General features: G+C 36.0%; 1 protein-coding gene across 1 annotated transcript; it reads left to right on the forward strand.

Annotated features, from left to right (window-relative positions):
* The first annotated feature begins 656 nt into the window (after window positions 1–656).
* Window positions 657–1,832, forward strand: LOC114383089 (protein EXORDIUM-like). Its single transcript, XM_028342682.1, has one exon. The coding sequence runs from the start codon at window positions 730–732 to the stop codon at window positions 1,669–1,671; it is 942 nt and encodes a 313-aa protein (XP_028198483.1). The 5' UTR covers window positions 657–729; the 3' UTR covers window positions 1,672–1,832.
* Window positions 1,833–20,957: the final 19,125 nt, after the last annotated feature.

Consider the following 20,957-nt stretch of genomic DNA (forward strand, 5'->3'; position numbering starts at 1 on the left):
ACTTCAATAAAAAAAATTCTTTTACAACTTTAAAATCGTGAAAAAAAAAACTCATAATTTTAAAGTCATATTAAAAAAATAGTTGAAGTTGTACCGTGTTTTATGACTTCAATATAAAAAAATAAAATCGTGATCAATGTTAGCACTTTTAATTCGTAAAATTTATTATAATTTTTTCCTTTGGGAAGTTAAATTTTACCCTCAAACTATAATTGTTTTTTAAAAAAATTGCTCGGTAGTTAGGCCTGCTTCCTCGGATACCCACAACAGGTCACAGCCATATAACATTTCATAAGCTGCCATTGCGTAAATGCCAGTTAATTATCCCATACCATCCAGACTGTCATCTAACGTCTCTCTTTCCCTCTCCCAATAAACACACCTTTTCTTTTTAAACCCCCCTCCACGCTATCCCCAACCCGTGCTCTCCACGCTCCTCCACCACATAGGTTTTCTCATTCTCTTTGGCGCGTGGACTAAACTCCATGTTAGAACAACGTGAATTTATAGCTACACTTTTCAGTTTTGAATAAAGAAACGCGCTAAAATAAAGTGTGTAGCTGTTTGCCAGTGTGCCCCCACTTGCATAGCTTCAATTTTCTCTTTCTTATTGTATTATTATATATACTCCTCACTTGACCAATCTCAATCTACAAACAATTTACTTTACTACAAGCTATCTCAGCTTGTTAGCACTTTCTTTTTCTTCATTTCATTATTTTTCTCAAAATGTCAACTTTCATGTTGAAAATCTTCCTTCTAATTTCCATCTTTCAAATCTCTTTCGCCACTAGGAGGTTGAATGAGTTAGTTCAGGACCAAACTCAGCTTCTTCGTTACCACAATGGCCCTCTTCTCTCTGGCAAAATCTCCATTAACCTCATTTGGTACGGCCACTTCAAACCTTCCCAGAAGGCAATAGTCTCCGATTTCATCACCTCGCTGTCACCCTCATCCCCTCACAGCACCCAACCATCCGTCGCCACGTGGTGGAAAACCACAGAAAAATACTACCACCACCTCAGTAATACTAAAAAAACCTCCCCTCTTTCAATTCCACTCAATAAACAGATTCTCGACGAAAACTACTCGCTCGGCAAATCCCTCACGAGCAAGCACCTCATTCAGCTAGCTTCAAAGGGTGACCACAAAAACGCCATCAACGTTGTGTTAACTTCCGCTGACGTGGCAGTTGAAGGTTTCTGCACGAGCCGATGTGGGACCCACGGTTCTTCCTCAGCGGGCCATGCAAAGAACAAGAACTACAAGTTCGCATACATATGGGTTGGGAATTCAGAGGCCCAATGCCCGGGCCAATGCGCGTGGCCGTTTCACCAGCCCATATATGGGCCTCAAAGCCCACCTCTTGTTGCGCCGAACAACGACGTGGGCATTGACGGAATGGTAATAAACCTGGCGAGCCTCTTGGCTGGGACCGTTACGAACCCGTTTGGCAACGGGTTCTATCAGGGCCCAGCCGAGGCTCCACTCGAAGCGGCTACGGCTTGCCCTGGGGTTTATGGCAAAGGGGCTTACCCTGGCTACGCTGGGAATTTGAACGTGGACTCTTCCACTGGTGCTAGCTATAATGCGCACGGTGCTAATGGAAGGAAGTACTTGCTTCCTGCTTTGTATGACCCTGCCACGTCATCGTGCTCCACCCTAGTGTGAGTGATGAGTGCTAATAGTTTAGGGAGTATAAGCATTATTATGTAGGGATTATTGATTATTCATTTATTCATTTGTTTATTACTACTACTGCTACTGTATGTTTTGATTATTTGGATTAATTAATAACGTGGAAGCAAATTTATATTGGTTTGCTTTTTAAATGTTGGTGTATGATTTTGAGCCAAACCTTTGATTGGGAAGACCTTTTGGGATCGGTGATGCTGAGCACGATCTGGATCTCCACATTGTCGGAGCAAGCCGAATCGGGGAACACCGCACGATCTAGTGGTGTCGCCGCCGTCGTCGACAATGAGATCAGGGCCACCGTGATGCATTGGAACCGGAACGGTTCGTCTGATTTGGAATGGAATTGGCTAGCGGACCAAGCTTACTACTTACTTGTACAATCATCAAATATCTAGTTCCGAACCAAGTAACTCATCCGAATCTAGTTCTGAGTTAAAAAAATAGCAATTTAATTGTAAGAGGACAAAAAATAGATAATTTTTTTTACAAAAATTAAAAACAAACTTTTGAGTATTTTATGGGAATGGAAAAACATATTTTAGTTATAAAAAAACTACAAATGTCAAATATCTAGACATATTAAAAACACAGTCTTAACTCTTAACATGTCGAATTTAAAATATATATATAAAAAAGAAAAACACTTTAAGTTATCATTCTCACTCCCACTTTTGCTAGTCACACCCCAAGTGCTCTAAAAATTCTCTTTGAAAACATTATTTCATGAAAAAAATACATAAAGGAGTTAATTTTATGTTGTATAATAGGATGTACAAAAATTAATACTAACAAAAATTGTTTCTATAAAAAGAATATACAATAGAAACATAACGTTTTCATTTGTATATTTTATGCAATGAAATTATATTTCCATGAAAAGGGTATTTTTTGGAATAATTTTTAAAATACCTGAGGGTATGAATAGAAACTATAGGTGAGAATAGAAACTCCCAAATGGGAATATAATTGTAATTCTTGCGTTGTTCAATGGGCGGCTCACGTAAGAGGCAAAAAGTCAAATTGATTTTTGTAGTGCCTTAGATATACATCCTGTTTTGTTTTGTTTCGTTTCAATCTTTTTGTCCAAAAATTTCTTCTTTTTATTTTTGTAAAATGATGTTTTGTAGCGCCTTACTTATACATCCTGTTTTGTTTTGTTTCAATCTGTCCAAAAATATCTTCTTTTTCTTTTTCTAAAAATAATATTATGAAAATTTAATGCATCTCAAATTATTTTTCTATAAATGTTAAATTTTTAACGTATTCTAGATATTAATTTCTAGAAATGTTGAAATTTTAATACTTTTGTAACAAAATAGGGTGGTTCAAACACAAAATAGGAATTGTTTGGTTTAAATGACGGAAGAAAACAGAGAAGGAGCATCTTGACTAGATATTATGTTTAGTTGAGAGGAGGGAAGAGGAAGAATTTTAATGGAGGAGAGGAGAGATAACTATTTTCTTGTTTGGTTTGCAAGGAGAAGGGGTGAGTTTTAAAAATTTATTTATTTTTGTATCCTTATAATGTTATTTTTCAAAATCTAAGTATGGATATTTTAATCATTATAATTAAAAATGTTTTAAATATTTTTCTCTTAATTCCATTCCAAATTCCTCTAATTAGAGGGAAGAAAAAATAGATATTCCATTATTTTCCCTTATAACTTTGTAATTTTTTTTAATCAATAGACACTACAACTCTACACATATCTAATTGAGTTCTCTATTGTAACAAGAACATAATATATTCTCTTTTTTTTTTTCAATTCTTTACTTTAGGCATCTCTACCCAACAATTTCAATTCTTTCACTTCGTCTCTTCAAATTTAGCTGTTTGAGAAATTAATTAGTACTTGTTATATTTATTTGATATAGATTATTTGAGAATTAAAACAGACTTATTATTAACCTTTGTCAATGAGACAATTTTACAAATACTAATTCATAACTTGAACTTCGAACTAGAACAAATATTTTCTCATCCTTATCCCTATCATTTATTATATCCATATTCTTTTTTTTTCTTGTAACCCTTGAGAAACCAAACTAAAGATCCCAAAATTTTTTTTAGAGTACTTGCCTTTGCCACAAGGCAACATTATTCTTTTTTTTTACAGCAATCTAAAGGCGAGGCTAAAGTGGGAAAGCAAATTTCTTTGTATATGATGCACAATCTTTTTAACCCTTGGATTAATTTAAGTTACATAGTAATACCATACACCTTACACACTAGATAGCTCTATCTACAATCCCTCTCCCTCTGTTTGTTTGCTTCCCCAACTTCCTCACCCTCCACTGGATCTTTGGTGGTTTCTCTAACTCCAACAACCCTATCCACGCCATCAAGGTCCTTTTGTTTCACTATTTCCCTTTCCTACACTTCCTCTCCCTTTTCTTTCTCATTCTTTTTTCTCCCTTCGCTTCTGCTCTTCCTTGTTAGTGAGGGTAATTCAAATAACATAAATTATGTTATTGACTGTTAGGCAATTAGTTAGTTGAAAGGGGTTATTAGTATCTTTATCACTCGTTATATAAGGCACAAATTCTAAAGTGTGTATTGTGTAACCTCATTCTTCATCATCAATATACAATTACAATTTCTATTTTCATTTTCTTGAGTGTATGTGTGTAAAGTTGAGTTTCTCCCCCTCAACAAATTGGTATTTAGAGCTTGCATGATCTTGAAACCTGTGAGGTACGCTGCAAGAGTGATTAAGCCTATCGTGGTGAGGGTGTGCATCAAGCGTGTGTATCTCTGAGTGAAGAACTTGCAAAACTTCAAGAGAAGGGACATGGCTAGTACGAGTAGTGCAGTTCCCGATTCTCTACAAGTATTTGATGGAAAGAATTTCGATGATTGGAGGGTGAAGATGAATGCCATATTTGGCTTTCAAGATGTTGAAGATGTTGTAGAGGTGGGATTTCAAGAACTTGGGAGGAATGCTACAAAAGAATAGAAGGCAACCCACAAAGAGTATAAGAAACTTGATAGCAGGCACGATTCTTGATCCACCAAATTGTTGCCTAAGAGGAAATACAAGTTGCTGCCAATGAATGATCAAGAGTTCATTACAGAATACTTCAATTGAATTTAGGTGCTAGTAAATAGGATGAAGTCTTGCAAGGAGTTGTCAGATCAACAAATTGTCAACAAGATCTTCAAAACTCTGACTCCTCGATTTGACCATGTTGATGTGCCAATTGAGGAATCAAAGGATCTTGATTCAATGGGTGCTAAAAAGTTGCAAAACTCTATTGAGGCACATGAACAAAGAATCAGTGAGAGAAGGAGCATTGAGAAGGCTCACAAACAGGCGTTGCAAGCCCAAAATAGCTTTAGGAACAAAGGGAATTGGAACAAGAAAGGGAAAAGAAAATGGAAAAGGGTGGCAAAAAGAAGTTTGATAAGAGGAAGATTCAGTATTACAACTGCTATAAGTGGGGGCACTTTGCAGATGAGTGCAAAAGTGGAAAAGGAGGAAAAGAAAAGTCCAACAATGAGGCAAAACTTGCCCATGATGATGGATCAAATTCTAATCCAATGCTATCAATGGTTACCATAAGCACAAAAGTTGAAAACACCTTATCTTGGTATCTAGACATAGAATGCTCCACTCATATGATTGGAAAAAGGGATTGGTTCATTAGCTTTGATGAATTAACAAAGAATAAAGTAAGATTTGTTAATGATAGCTCACTCAAGGCAGGGGGAATTGGTAAAGTATTGATCAAGAGGAAGGATGGTAACCAATCCTTTATTTCTGATGTCCTATATGTGCCTGGTATGAAGAGTAATTTGCTGAGTCTAGGATTGTTATTAGAAAAAGGATTTATGATGAATATCAAGAACAATGTTCTAAAAATGTTTGATAGTAAGAGGAGGTTTGTCCTCAAGGCTCACATATCTCAGAATAAAACATTCAAGGTTGCAATTGATGTCATGAAACAAGAATGCCTAGCTACTACAATATACAAGTGTGAGTGGCTTTGGCATCATAGATTTGGACATTTGAATTTTAGACATTTGAATCTATTGAACTAGCACAATATGGTTTATGGATTGCCACTTATGGAAGTTCCAAGTGAAGTGTGTGAGGAATGCTTGGAGTGCCACCAAACCAGGAGTTCATTCAATAAACAAGTTCCAACTAGGGCCAATGATAAGCTTGGTGTGATTTATTTTGATGTGTGTGGTTTTATCCAATTTGAGTCTCTTGGTGGAAATAAGTAGTTTTTTTTCCTTTATTGATAACTTGACTAGGAAGGTATGAGTTTACTTGATTAAAAGAAAGAGTGACATGTTTGAAGTGTTTAAAAAGTTTAAGTGCCTAGTAGAGAAACAAAGTGGCAAATCTCTAAAAGTTTTAAGAACAAATGGTGGTGGTGAGTATGTTTCTAATGAATTCAATAGTTTGTGTGAAAAAAGGGAATAATTCATAAATTTACTCCTCCTTATACACCACAACATAATGGAACTATAGAGAAGAAGAACAAAACCATTATGAATATGGTGAGATGTATGCTTAAAAGTAAAGGTTTGCTAGATTACTTGTGGGGTGAGGCAACTTCTACAGCTGTGTATGTATTGAACATATCACCTACTAAGAGACTAGAAGGGAAACACCAAAGGATGCTTGGACTAGAATCTAACCCAATGTTGCTCATTTCAGGATCTTTCGATCCATTTGCTTTAAGCATGTACCAGATCAATTAAGAAGAAAGCTTGATGATAAAGGAGAAAAAATGATACTCATTTGTTATCACCCTACATTATGATCCAAGGAATAAGCATGTAACAATGAGTAGATATGTGGTGATTGATGAAACAATAGGTTGGGATTGGAAACTCGAAGCTAGGAGTGGATCAACATGATGATAGTTGATACTACCAATCCTATTTAATATGAAATCAACAGGTGCCTTTACATAACTCGGAAGATCAACAAGGGTAAGGCAACTTCCTTCTAATATGAATGACTATGATATTGTACCAGATTCTACAGTAGATTCTGAAGGTGAATTGGTGCACTATGCCCTAATGGAAAAGGCTGAAACAATTGAGTTTGAAAAGGCAACTCAAGAGCCAAAGTGGATCAATGCTATGAAAGATGGAATCAGTTCAATTGAGAAGAACCAAACCTGCAAATTAGTAAGCTTACCTAATAATAAGAAGCCTATAGCCTTAAAGTGGCTATATAAAGTGAAAGTTAATCCAAATGGTGAAGTGATCAAGCATAAAACCAGATTGGTAGCTAAAGGGTTTTTTTACAAAAATTAAGAATTGATTATGGTGAGGTTTATGCACCTGTTTGCAAGGATGAAAACAATGAGATTGGTGGTTGCAATTGCCAACCAGAGAGGCTAGTCTATGCATCAATTACTTGTGAAGTCAATTTTCCTGAATGAACCACTAGATGAAGAAGTATATGTGAGTCAACCACCAGGATTTGTGATTCAAAGGCTTGAGGAGAAGGTGTATAGATTGAGAAAGGCCTTGTATAGCCTCAAATAAGCTCCAGAGTCTAAAATAAGAAGATAGTCAATTTTCTTAGCCAAATTGGCTTTGTTAAATGCATATTAGAACATGGAGTGTATTTGAAAGCACTAAAGGCAGTCACAAATATATATCGTTTAATTGTTTGCTTGTATGTTTATGATCTCTTGGTGGCAGGTAATAGTGTAAGGGAGATTGGAGAGTTTATAAGGAAAATGATGAATGAATTTGAAATGAGTGATGTAGGACCTCTATCCTACTTCCCATGATTTAGTTGAAGAGGGGTTATTATTGTCTTTATTACTTGTTATATAAGGCACCAATTCCAAAGTGTGTGTAATGTATAGCCTTATTCTTCATCATCAATATACAATTACAATTTCTACTTCCATTCTCTTAAGTGTATGTGTTTTTGTGTGTAAAGTTGAGTTTCTTCCCCTACATTCCTCATTATTCGATTCCGGAACGGTTCGTGTGATTTGGAATGGAATTGGCTAGCGGACCAAGCTTACTACTTGTACAATCATCAAATATCTAGTTCCGAACCAAGAAAAGTAACTCATCTGAATCTAGTTCTGAGTTTAAAAAAATAGCAATTTAATTGTAAGAGGACAAAAAATAGATAATTTTTTTTTACAAAAATTAAAAACAAACTTTTGAGTATTTTATGGGAATGGAAAAACATATTTTAGTTATAAAAAAACTACAAATGTCAAATATCTAGACATATTAAAAACACAGTCTTAACTCTTAACATGTCGAATTTAAAATATATATATATATATATATATATATATATATATATATATATATATATATATATATATATATATAAGAGAAAAACACTTTAAGTTATCATTCTCACTCCCACTTTTGCTAGTCACACCCCAAGTGCTCTAAAAATTCTTTTTGAAAACATTATTTCATGAAAAAAATACATAAAGCAGTTAATTTTATGTTGTATAATAGGATGTACAAAAATTAATACTAACAAAAATTGTTTCTATAAAAAGAATATACAATAGAAACATATTTTTATTTTTTTCATCACTTTTTTACAAAACACGTTTTCATTTGTATATTTTATGCAATGAAATTATATTTCAATAATTTTTAAAATACCTGAGGGTATGAATAGAAACTATAGGTGAGAATAGAAACTCCCAAATGGGAATATAATTGTAATTCTTGCGTTGTTTAATGGGCGGCTCACGTAAGGGAGTTGCTAGGTGCACCCAGCAATATTGCTGGTGCACCCAGCAATTTATTGAAACTACCATTTTGCCCTTTAAAATAAAATTATAAAAAGCGCGAATGTAATTTCCGGAAGACTTTTTTTCGAACAGCTTCTTCTTCTCTCCCGGAACAGCTTCTTCTTCTCCCGGAACCTGCTTCTTCTTCTCTTCTCCGTGAAGCTTCTTCTCCGCGAGGCGCGCCAAGGCTTTCTTCTTCTTCTCCGCGAACAGGTTAGTTCCCCTTCCCTTTACCCTTAGCTTGTAATGTGCATCACTGTTAGCATAGCAATGGAACCTTAGCATAGCAATGGAACCTTAGGATAGTAACCTTAGGGTAGAAGACGAGAGGGGAGAAGACGAGAGTACGCCGGAAAAAATGGCGGAAAAGGCTGACGGAGAAGTCTTCCGGAAGACCCGTTAGGGATTCTTCCGGAAGTTCCGGAAGAACATTTTCCGGAAAGTTTCCGGAAGAAGTGTTCTTCCGGAAGTAACCAAACGTCTTCCGGAAGAACACTTCTTCCGGAAGACTCCCGGAAAACCTCTTCCGGGAACTTTCCGGAAGAAGTGGTTCATCCGGAAGAATTCCGCAAGACGCGCTCTTCCGGAAGAACTTTCAAATTTCCGGAAGACCTTTCCGGAAGAACCCCTTCTTCCGGAATGTTTCTGGAAGAACCACTTCTTCCGGAAGTGGTTTTTTTGTTTTTTTTTTTTAAATTTTTTTAAACAGAAATTGTTTTGTTTTTTTTTTAAATGAATTATTTTATTTATTTTGGTTATTTTGTTTTTTAGATTTTATGAAAAATGAAGTTTGGGTTTTTGATGTCATGTTTTTTTATAATTTAAATTGTGTATTTTTACTAAATATTAATTTGTAAATTATTTTTTTTTATAAAAGTAGTTGTGTTTGTTTTTGTTTATTGTTTATTTTTTTAAATTAGTGTTTTTTCTTTAAAAATGAAGTTGTCTATTTTTATAATTAAAGTTGTGTGTTTTGGAAGTTTTATAAAAATACTAATTTTTTATAATTAATTAGTTTTTTTATTATAAATGAAGTATTTTATTTTCTAAAAAAATTGTGGATGTTTACTAAATAATTTTTTTTACATTAGTTGTTTAATTTTTTTTTTAAAATTAAGTTGTGGATGTTTAGTAATGAATTATTTTTATATTAGTTGTGTTTTGTTTTTATAAATGAAGTTGTTTATTTTTTAAAAAAAAAATTAACTTGTGGATGTTTACTAAGTAATTTAGTTGTGTTTTTTTTTAGAAATGAAGTTTCTTATTTTTTTTTAAATTAAGAGTTGGATGTTTACTAATTAATTTTTTTTACATTAGTTGTGTTTTTTTTTTATAAATGAAGTTGTTTAATTTTTTTAAAAAATTAAGTTGTGGATGTTTAGTAATGAATTATTTTTATATTAGTTGTATTTTTTTTTTATAAATGAAGTTGTTTAATTTTTTTTTAAAAATTAAGTTGTGCATGTTTATTAATAAATTTTTTTTACATTAGTTGTTTTTTTTTATATAAATGAAGTTTTTTAATTTTTTTTTAAAATTAAGTTGTGCATGTTTATTAATAAATTTTTTTTTACATTAGTTGTTTTTTTTTATATAAATGAAGTTGTTTAATTTTTTTAAAAAAATTAGGTTGTGTATGTGTGAAAATAATTTGATTTAAGTTAGTCTTATTTGTTTAAATAAAGTTGATTTTTTATAAAGAAAATTGTGTATATTTTGACCGAAAAAAATACGTGTTCGACATGATTTACAGATCATGGCCAGAACACGAGGTTTAGGTCGTGCCATAGGTAGAGTTGTAGGCAGAGATAGAGCTGCTGACGAGGATGCTGGCGATGTTCCCGAGAGGCGTAGGCCTACTGCCTCAGCCCGTAGGCTACGCGTTCATCAGATGACTACGGAGGGACGTGATATGGCTGAGGACATCGCTGACATGACTGATGATGTCCCTGAGCAGCCTACGGAGGCACCTGAGATGCGTGCGGACACACAGGGTGCTGATAGTGGTGAGGGGTCAGATGGTGATGATGCTACAGAGGGATTCCCTGGTGGTCCACGTGACCCGTCAGTGCTCACATCATTTGCCGAGCATGTTGCACATGCCGTGTGGAATGGACAGGTATTTTAATTTGGTAATTATTTGTCATTGTTTATTTATTTGTTTATGATTAATTTTTTTTAATAATTGTATAATTTGTACTTCAAATCAGGAACGTCCTGATTTGAAGTTAATGTCACATGGGAGGAAGGTGACACTGATTGGGAGGCCAGTGCCTGAGATTGAAGGCCTGGTGGCTGCCACAGGATTAAGTCCACTGATAGATTGTTCAGTTATTACTGGCGATCCTGGACTTATATCCGCATTTGTGGAGAGGTGGCACAGTGAGACTAACACCTTCCATCTTCCTGTAGGAGAGCTGACGATCACATTAGATGATGTGTCGTCCATTCTACATTTGCCCATCATTGGCGCCTTGCACAGTTTCCACGCTCTTTCTACGGAGGAGGCCAGATTCTTGCTTACGGAGTTGCTGGAAGTGTCTGCGGAGGAGGCCAGAGCCGAGACAGCACTCACACGTGGAGAATATGTACGACTAGGATGGGTTCGTGACATTTATGAGGCCAGATGTCAGGCCCGGCGGTGGATTGTCGCAGCTCGCGCTTATCTGCTGCACCTTGTCGGTTGCACTCTTTTTGCTAATAAGAGTGCAACATACGTGCATGTGGTCCATCTTGACGCTTTCCGGGACCTCGCTCATAGTGGTGGTTACGCTTGGGGGGTTGCCGCGCTGGTTCATATGTATGACCAGTTAGATGAGGCTTGTAGGACCACCACCCGACAGCTTGCGGGGTACTTGACGCTACTTCAGGTAAATTTTGTGTTTATTAATATGTTAGGTTCGATTATGATTTAAACATGTTTTTATGTTATGTTAACCTCAATTATTGTGTAGTGCTGGATCTATGAGCACTTCCCTAGTGTGCATCAGTGCATGATTGACGATACATACCAGGAGACGTCCCCACGTGCTTCCCGGTGGTTGACGTCGAAGGCGCACATGAAGGGCATCACAGGAGCACCCTACAGGGCACGTTGTGATGGTTTGACCGTCACAGATGTGTCCTGGTTGCCGTACACGGAGCATCGGGGTGTTAGGGCGTTTCAGGAGATTTCATCGTTCCAGGGTCAGCTCAGATGGGGTCCTATGATCGTCACAGTTCGACCGGAGAGGGTGGTACGCCAGTTCGGTTACATCCAGAGCATCCCTCCGCCGCCTGTTAGTGCACGATTGTCACACGATCAGATAGATGACAGGTGGATGGAGTTTGCGGATCACTTACTACCTGCGGGTCAGCCTTGTCTAGTGCCTGGGCAGGTATCTGCGGATTACATTGAGTGGTTTTTCCGCATATCTCACCCTTTTATAACACCGACCCAAGCATCTGACCAGCAGAGGGATGCACCAGCTGCAGACCCTGAGGACTACATACAGCCGCCCAGCCCCCAGGTTCCAGTGGCATTTGACCCCCCTCCATATGTGGTAAGATTATTTGCGCGTTTAATGTTTTATGAGTTGTTGTTTATTTTGATTTTCATAATAAATGTTTTTACTGACTTTGACAGGATGATTACGAGGGATATGAGGCGATTGCACAGAGGTTGGAGCGTGTGCTCAACCTTAGGATAGTCACTGCAGGCACAGAGTTATATGACATTATGCAGGACTGCCTGACGATCGCGAGAGGGGGACCCAGTGCTGATGGGACGGTCAGGGCTCGTCAGAGACGCCGCACGGACCATTGATCATTGTATTTATTTTGTTGTGTTGTAGTTGACATGAATATTTGTAATTATTACAGTTTTTTGTTTAATATAGTTGACGTGTTTTGCACAGTTTATTATTTTATAATATAGTTTGTTATTCCGATTGTTTGTGGTCCTTAAGCGAAGTTTACGGTTGTTTTAAATTTATTTTTAAAAAAAGGGAACCTAGAATCATGAGTTTTGTTTGTAAGAATTACATAAAAAATAAAAGTTTTTAAAATGATTAATAATTCATAAGTGAACCCTTTTTCCATGTTCAAGTACCCATGTTTGTAAGAATTACATAAATGAACCCTTTTTCCATGTTTGTAAGAATTACATAAAAAACATAAGTTTTTAGAATCATGAGTTTTGTTTGTAAGAATTACATAAATGAACCCTTTTTCCATGTTCAAGTACCCATGTTTGGGATTTTTTTGCGTGGGTGTGCCTGTGCCCTGAGACAATGGAGGGCGGCCATTTCTCATGTTTGGACGTCAAAGAATCCAAAAAAAATAGTCCTGTTCCCCAGTTCCATCAACTAACACGTCAAAACAAAGCCTCAAAATCCAAAAAAATAGGAAATGAACCCTTTTTCCATGTTCAAGTACCCATGTTTGGGATTTTTTTGCGTGGGTGTGCCAGTGCCCTGAGACAATGGAGGGCGGCCATTTCTCATGTTTGGACGTCAAAGAACCCAAAAAAAATAGTCTCGTTCCCCGGTTCCATCAACTAACACGTCAAAACAAAGCCTCAAAATCCAAAAAAATACGAAATGAACCCTTTTTCCATGTTCAAGTACCCATGTTTGGGATTTTTTTGCGTGGGTGTGCCTGTGCCCTGAGACAATAGAGGGCGACCATTTCTCATGCTTGGACGTCAAAAAATTCAAAAAAAATAGTCCCGTTCCCCAGTTCCGTCAACTAACACGTCAAAACAAAGCCTCAAAATCCAAAAAAATAGGAAATGAACCCTTTTTCCATGTTCAAGTGCCCATGTTTGGGATTTTTTTGCGTGGGTGTGCCAGTGCCCTGAGACAATGGAGGGCGGCCATTTCATATGTTTGGACGTCAAAGAACCCAAAAAAAATAGTCCCGTTCCCCGGTTCCATCAACTAACACGTCAAAACAAAGCCTCAAAATCCAAAAAAATACGAAATGAACCATTTTTCCATGTTCAAGTACCCATGTTTGGGATTTTTTTGCGTGGGTGTGCCAGTGCCCTGAGACAATGGAGGGCGGCCATTTCTCATGTTTGGACGTCAAAGAACCCAAAAAAAATAGTCCCGTTCCCCGGTTCCGTCAACTAACACGTCAAAACAAAGCCTCAAAATCCAAAAAAATACGAAATGAACCCTTTTAACAATTAATTTTTTGGACCACTGAAACAACACATTCAACTTTATTATGGGAATTAAACACGCCGTAAACATATAAAGGTTACATCAACGAAAAAACAAAAAATTAAACATCACATTCAGTTGTTTAGCGACGTCCCACTGACCTCGTCTTCAACATATTTAGTAAAGACAGCTAAAATTTCTATTGGTCCATATTTTTTCCAGTAGTTAGATTGTACTAACACCTTCAGCAGTTCTTCGTTGGTGATCAGCTCATTTATTTCATATTTTATAACCGTATCTGAATACTCAAACCGAGCTGGTTGGCGGAAAAACAATCGTCTTACCGTTTGTGATTCGTGAATTCCAAGAAGGGGAATCCCTTTAGGTGCAACTTGCTTGATTAAATTCTTCAGTTCATCGATGGTACATGTTGAAGGAATTTGAAATTTCTTAGGATTTTTTCCTGTGAACGCGCATCCAACAAATTTGTTCTGCGGTGGCATGTTCCATTTGCCGTTGTAATACAGGATCACGTCATGAATACGAGGCATAGTGCGTTCAAGTAAGTTTATTATTCCATCTGGTGTTCTTCCAACGGTGCATAATAACTCAATCGAACCAACACAAGAAAATTGATCATTACACATTAACATTGTGTTGACATCGTCATCATTTATCAATTTGATACACTCAAAGCGAATTTGGTTACCTGTATCGGTGAATGGCTTCCGGTAGTGAATTTCATCCAAAAATTGTTTGTCGGATAGCTAAAGGGTATTGTGTATTCTGGTTTTTAGGCTTGCAAAATCACACCTATTTGGTACTCGAATGGGCACCGGAGTTGAAGTTTGGAAGTAAACCCCAGTATCATTGTGAATAATCGATCCATTTGGATAAATGAAAGCCAACCTTGAGTTGACAATCGTCTGACTGCTAGTTTCTCCTAGAAATGCCATAGTTCGTGTATCAGTTGGGAGATTATTTGAAAGCAAGATAATGTGTGATTTAGTAGCCTAGTCTGCCATATATATAGATGGTTGTGACCGAGCCTTTGTTTAACTTTGTTTACAAAAAAATAGACACGCGTAAATGTGTAGTCAAGTCAGCCAATGTGTTGTCGCTAATGTGTAGTCAAGTCAACGAATGTATTGTCGAGCGACTGCTAGTTTCAAAATGTGTACTGAAGTCAGCCAATGTGTTGTCACGCTCAAACTGTAATACGCATGCATGTCATTATGTGTTGTCAATTATGACAATGATGTATGCTGCACGCGTAAATGATTTTTGTTGGACCAACAATTTCCTTGCTTAACCAAACGAGTAGTTGATAATATTAATTGGTTAGTAACGGGTTACAACAAATTATATCGCATAATGAATACAATTAAATAAACAATGCATGTTTAGTCTTCATTTAGGTCTACATAGTGTGTTTTGAATGACATCAAGCTTGTGTATTGCTGCATTCTACTAATATATGGAATTGCCCATTGCTTTGCCTGAGAATAGCAATTGGTTGACCACAACAGCGCTGGAGGCGGCAACGGACAATGGTCTTTCAAATAAACCTGTTGTACATGAACAAACATTATATCATGCGTTGACCGTGCCAAACGAACCAGCGAAGTCATTGCATAATTGTTACACTAACTATATTCAATGTACCTGAACAAAATGATTTCCAAACACGTGACCAACACATATGATGCGGTGGCCAGAAGAGTCAGGTGGTGGTTGACTTCTAAGAGGGAAAAATGTCATGCTTTGTTGTTGGGACAACGATACAAGGATTACGTTATACCGTGAAGCAATCACATATCCCATGTCTGTTATATCCATCCACTTGTCCACACTAACCTGAATGAACCAAACATACACATGTAAGTAATTTAAACATTGTTATTAAAAAAAATTAACCTAAAAACATACCTTTGAAAAGCCATCAACAAGTAGGAACAACTTTAATTGTTCAAATCTCTCTGTGCCACCGAAGAGGTTCATGTACTCATGCGACCACCTACCAAGTTCTTTAAGCAATTCATTACGCACTAACGGCCACGAATCTTCCCCCATACCTAATAAAGCGCCAATGGACCGATATCCACAGTTACCGTCCGCTTTCACATCCACAACGTCACGAATGAAACCTTGAAAGAATGACGCATATTGATCCAACATTGGGATGATCCTTGTTGGCTGACGCGGTTGAGAACATGATGCACTTCGTTTCACTGGAGAGTTGCTGCTTTGAACAGAATGAAAAGCATCAATATACTCCCAGTAAGACGGATCACGCTTTGTGGATGTTTGACTTCTTTTCATCGGTTTCTTCGGTGCACCTTTAGTGTTCACCTTTGACAGAGGAGGGCACATAGAGTTATGATCAGGGTATGCGATTTCTCGAAGTTTACTCTTCAGATTTACTTTGCCAGCCACATCAAGTTCATCAAACCTTTTAGATATGACCTCTATTTCTTCCTTGATGGTGACTTCCGTCTCACATAACCCTTGGTCTGAAAAGCAAAGTCTCCTCCAAAAAAGATGGATTGACTCCAATGGGATGCTGCTAGCAGTATACCTAGAAAGCTCACATGCACAAGGAAGCCCGTGCGTGCTTCTCATCACACAACCACAAGAAGAGAGATTGTTGCCGAGATAACGTAGACGGTCAATCTCAGAAGCAATCTGATTTAAAGCATCCCTCAAAACCATCCCAAGAAGCCTCTTGTATAAGGTTTTTTTATATACATGGCCAATCTAAAAAGTCAAATTGATTTTTGTAGTGCCTTAGATATACATCTTGTTTTGTTTTGTTTCGTTTCAATCTTTTTGTCCAAAAATTTCTTCTTTTTATTTTTGTAAAATAATGTTTTGTAGTGCCTTACTTATACATCCTGTTTTGTTTTGTTTCAATCTGTCCAAAAATATCTTCTTTTTCTTTTTCTAAAAATAATATTATGAAAATTTAATGCATCTCAAAAATTATTTTTCTATAAATGTTAAAATTTTAACATATTCTAGATATTAATTGTTGGATCAAGTGGTCTCGAAATAATTAAGAAGGAGGGGTTGAATTAATTATTAATGTGTCTTAACTAATTAAAAATTTAATCTTCTTAATGTTACTAGATTCAATTAAGCTTTACTACTAAGTTGGAGAATGTAAAGAACAAAGACAATAACTTGAACAAAAGTAAAGCGGAAATAAAAGAACATAACGGAAATTAAAGAGTGAAATTAAAGAGTGTAGGGAAGAAGAAGACAAACACAAGATTTATATTGGTTCGTGCCTACAACCGGTTCTTGAGATTTCTTTCAACCTTGTAAAATCCTTTACAAGCCAAAGATCCACAAGGGATGTACCCTACCTTATTCTCTTTGAATAACCAAGTGGATGTACCCTCCACTTGAACTGATCCACAAGAGATGTACCATCTCTCTTGTTCTCAGTATAACAACCCCCAAGTAGATGTACCATCTACTTGTACCACAAAGGAAGTACCTCCAATGTGTTGGGACAAAGAATTCTCAGGCGATTAGTCCTTTGAATCTTTGTAAGGGAAATAAAAGATACCTCAGGCGGTTAGTCCTTTGAAATCTTTTGCTTAAGGGGAAGGGAAGAATCAAAAGAATTCTTAGGCGATTAGTCCTTTGAATTCTCATGGAAGAGAGAAGGGAGACACAAAAGAATCCAGGCGGTTAGTCCTTCTATTCTTTTGGCAAAGGGAGAAGTGAATGAAAAAAAAATAGCACAAGTTTTTTATCAAAGAACTTTTCTTGAAAGAGAAAGGATTGAACAAAAACTTTTAGAAAGATGAAGAGAAATGAATCAGAAAGATCTGTAAAAAACTTGTTATGAAACTTGTTGAAAGATTCTTGAGAAATGAGTTAGAAAGTTCTGTAGAAAGCGTTGAAAGATGTTGAAGGATGCTTTTTAAATTCATGCCATGGTCACATATTTATAATCTCTTGATAACTCAAGTTAAAGTTTGTGACTCTTGGCTATTTCTTTAAAACTAGTCACCTTTTAAAAATTGTGACTCTTTTAAAAATTAGTCACTTAAAAAGTTGTGACTTTTGAAAAAATCTTCAAAAACAAGTTACTTGAAGAATTGTTACTTTTGGAAATTTATTTTTCGAAATCAGTCATTGGTAATCGATTACCATCAAGGTGTAATCGATTACACATCAACAGATGTGACTCTTCATGTTTAAATTTGAAAATCAAAACGTTTAGAAACACTGGTAAATCGATTACAAGTATTGTGTAATCAATTACACAAGTTTAAAATGATTTGAAAATGTATAAACACAAGTTGTGACTCTTGAAATTTGAAATCTAACGTTTTAAAACACAGGTAATTGATTACATGCTCATGGTAATCGATTATATCTTTGTAAATCAGTTTTGAAAACAATGTTGGCTATTGGTAATCGATTACTATCTTCTGGTAATCGATTACAAGAGAGTAAAACTCTTTGGTAATGATTTTGTGAAAATTTCTTGTTCTACTCAATGTTTTGAAAAACTTTTTTAATACTTATCTTGATTGAGTCTTCTCTTGATTCTGATTATTCTTGAAACTTGATTCTTGAATCTTTGGAATTTGCTTAACTCTTGATTCTTTGGCATCATCAAAATAACCTTGGAAGGCATTGCTTCCACATTAATTTCTAGAAATGTTGAAATTTTAATACTTTTGTAACAAAATAGGGTGGTTCAAACACAAAATAAGAATTGTTTGGTTTAAATGAGGGAAGAGGAGAGGTGGGGAAGAGAAGGGAAGAAAGAAGGAGGATCTTGACTAGATATTATGTTTAGTTGAGAGGAGGGAAGAGGAAGAATTTTAATGGAGGAGAGGAGAGATAACTATTTTCTTGTTTGGTTTGCAAGGAGAAAGGGTGAGTTTTAAAAATTTATTTATTTTTGTATCCTTATAATGTTAGTTTTCAAAATCTTGGTATGGATATTTTAATCATTATAATTAAAAATGTTTTAAATATTTTTCCCTTAATTCCATTCCAAATTCCTCAAATTAGAGGGAAGCAAAAAATAGATCTTCCATTCTTTTCCCTTATAACTTTGTAATTTTTTTTAATCATCATTCAGACACTACAACTCTACCCATATCCAATTGGGTTCTCTATTGTAACAAGAACATAATATATTCTCCTTTTTTTTTTTCAATTCTTTACTTTAGGCATCTCTACCCAACAACTTCAATTCTTTCACTTCGTCTCTTCAAATTTAGTTGTTTGAGAAATTAATTAGTACTTGCTATATTTATTTGATATAGATTATTTGAGAATTAAAACAGACTTATTATTAACCTTTGTCAATGAGACAATTTTACAAATACTAATTCATAACTTGAACTTCGAACTAGAACAAATATTTTCTCATCCTTATCCCTATCATTTATTATATTCATATTCTTTTTTTATCTTGTAACCCTTGAGAAACCAAACTAAAGATCCCAAAAAGAATTTTAGAGTACTTGCCTTTGCCACAAGGCAACATTATTCTTTTTTTTTTTACAGCAATCTAAAGGCGAGGCTAAAGTGGGAAAGAAAATTTCTTTGTATATGATGCACAATCTTTTTAACCCTTGGATTAATTTAAGGTACATAGTAATACCATACACCTTACACACTAGATAGCTCTATCTACAATCCCTCTCCCTCTGTTTGTTTGCTTCCCCAACTTCTTCACCCTCCACTGGATCTTTGGTGGTTTCTCTAACTCCAACAACCGTATCCACGTCATCAAGGTCCTTTTGTTTCACTATTTCCCTTTCCTACACTTCCTCTCCCTTTTCTTTCTCATTCTTTTTTCTCCCTTCGCTTCTGCTCTTCCTTGTTAGTGAGGGTAATTCAAATAACATAAATTATGTTATTGACTGTTAGGCAATTAGTTAGTTGAAAGGGGTTATTAGTATCTTTATTACTCGTTATATAAGGCACCAATTCTAAAGTGTGTATTGTGTAACCTCATTCTTCATCATCAATATACAATTACAATTTCTATTTTCATTTTCTTGAGTGTATGTGTGTAAAGTTGAGTTTCTCCCCCTCAACAAATTGGTATTTAGAGCTTGCATGATCTTGAAACCTGTGAGGCACGTTGCAAGAGTGATTAAGCCTATCGTGGTGAGGGTGTGCATCAAGCGTGTGTATCTCTGAGTGAAGAACTTGCAAAACTTCAAGAGAAGGGACATGGCTAGTACGAGTAGTGCAGTTCCCGATTCTCTACAAGTATTTGATGGAAAGAATTTCGATGATTGGAGGGTGAAGATGAATGCCATATTTGGCTTTCAAGATGTTGACGATGTTGTAGAGGTGGGATTTCAAGAACTTGGGAGGAATGCTACAAAAGAATAGAAGGCAACCCACAAAGAGTATAAGAAACTTGATAGCAAGGCACGATTCTTGATCCACCAAATTGTTGCCTAAGAGGAAATACAAGTTGCTGTCAATGAATGATCAAGAGTTCATTACAGAATACTTCAATTGAATTTAGGTGCTAGTAAATAGGATGAAGTCTTGCAAGGAGGAGTTGTTAGATCAACAAATTATCGACAAGATCTTCAAAACTCTGACTCCTCGATTTGACCATGTTGATGTGCCAATTGAGGAATCAAAGGATCTTGATTCAATGGGTGCTAAAAAGTTGCAAAACTCTATTGAGGCACATGAACAAAGAATCAGTGAGAGAAGGAGCATTGAGAAGGCTCACAAACAGGCGTTGCAAGCCCAAAATAGCTTTAGGAACAAAGGGAATTAGAACAAGAAAGGGAAAAGAAAATGGAAAAGGGTGGCAAAAAGAAGTTTGATAAGAGGAAGATTCAGTATTACAACTGCTATAAGTGGGGGCACTTTGCAGATGAGTGCAAAAGTGGAAAAGGAGGAAAAGAAAAGTCCAACAATGAGGCAAAACTTGCCCATGATGATGGATCAAATTCTAATCCAATGCTATCAATGGTTACCATAAGCACAAAAGTTGAAAGCACCTCATCTTGGTATCTAGACATAGAATGCTCCACTCATATGATTGGAAAAAGGGATTGGTTCATTAGCTTTGATGAATTAACAAAGAATAAAGTAAGATTTGTTAATGATAGCTCACTCAAGGCAAGGGGAATTGGTAAAGTATTGATCAAGAGGAAGGATGGTAAGCAATCCTTCATTTCTGATGTGCTATATGTGCCTGGTATGAAGAGTAATTTTCTGAGTCTAGGATTGTATTAGAAAAAGGATTTATGATGAATATAGAGAACAATGTTCTAAAAGTGTTTGATATTAAGAGGAGGTTTGTCCTCAAGGATCACATATCTCAAAATAAAACATTCAAGGTTGTGATTGATG

This window comes from Glycine soja, chromosome 14 (assembly GCF_004193775.1).
Source record: "Glycine soja cultivar W05 chromosome 14, ASM419377v2, whole genome shotgun sequence".
NCBI lineage: Eukaryota > Viridiplantae > Streptophyta > Magnoliopsida > Fabales > Fabaceae > Glycine > Glycine soja.

Excerpts from the sequence above, each read along its gene's own strand:
- LOC114383089 (XM_028342682.1), top strand. The coding sequence starts at position 730 with ATGTCAACTTTCATGTTGAAAATCTTCCTTCTAATTTCCATCTTTCAA.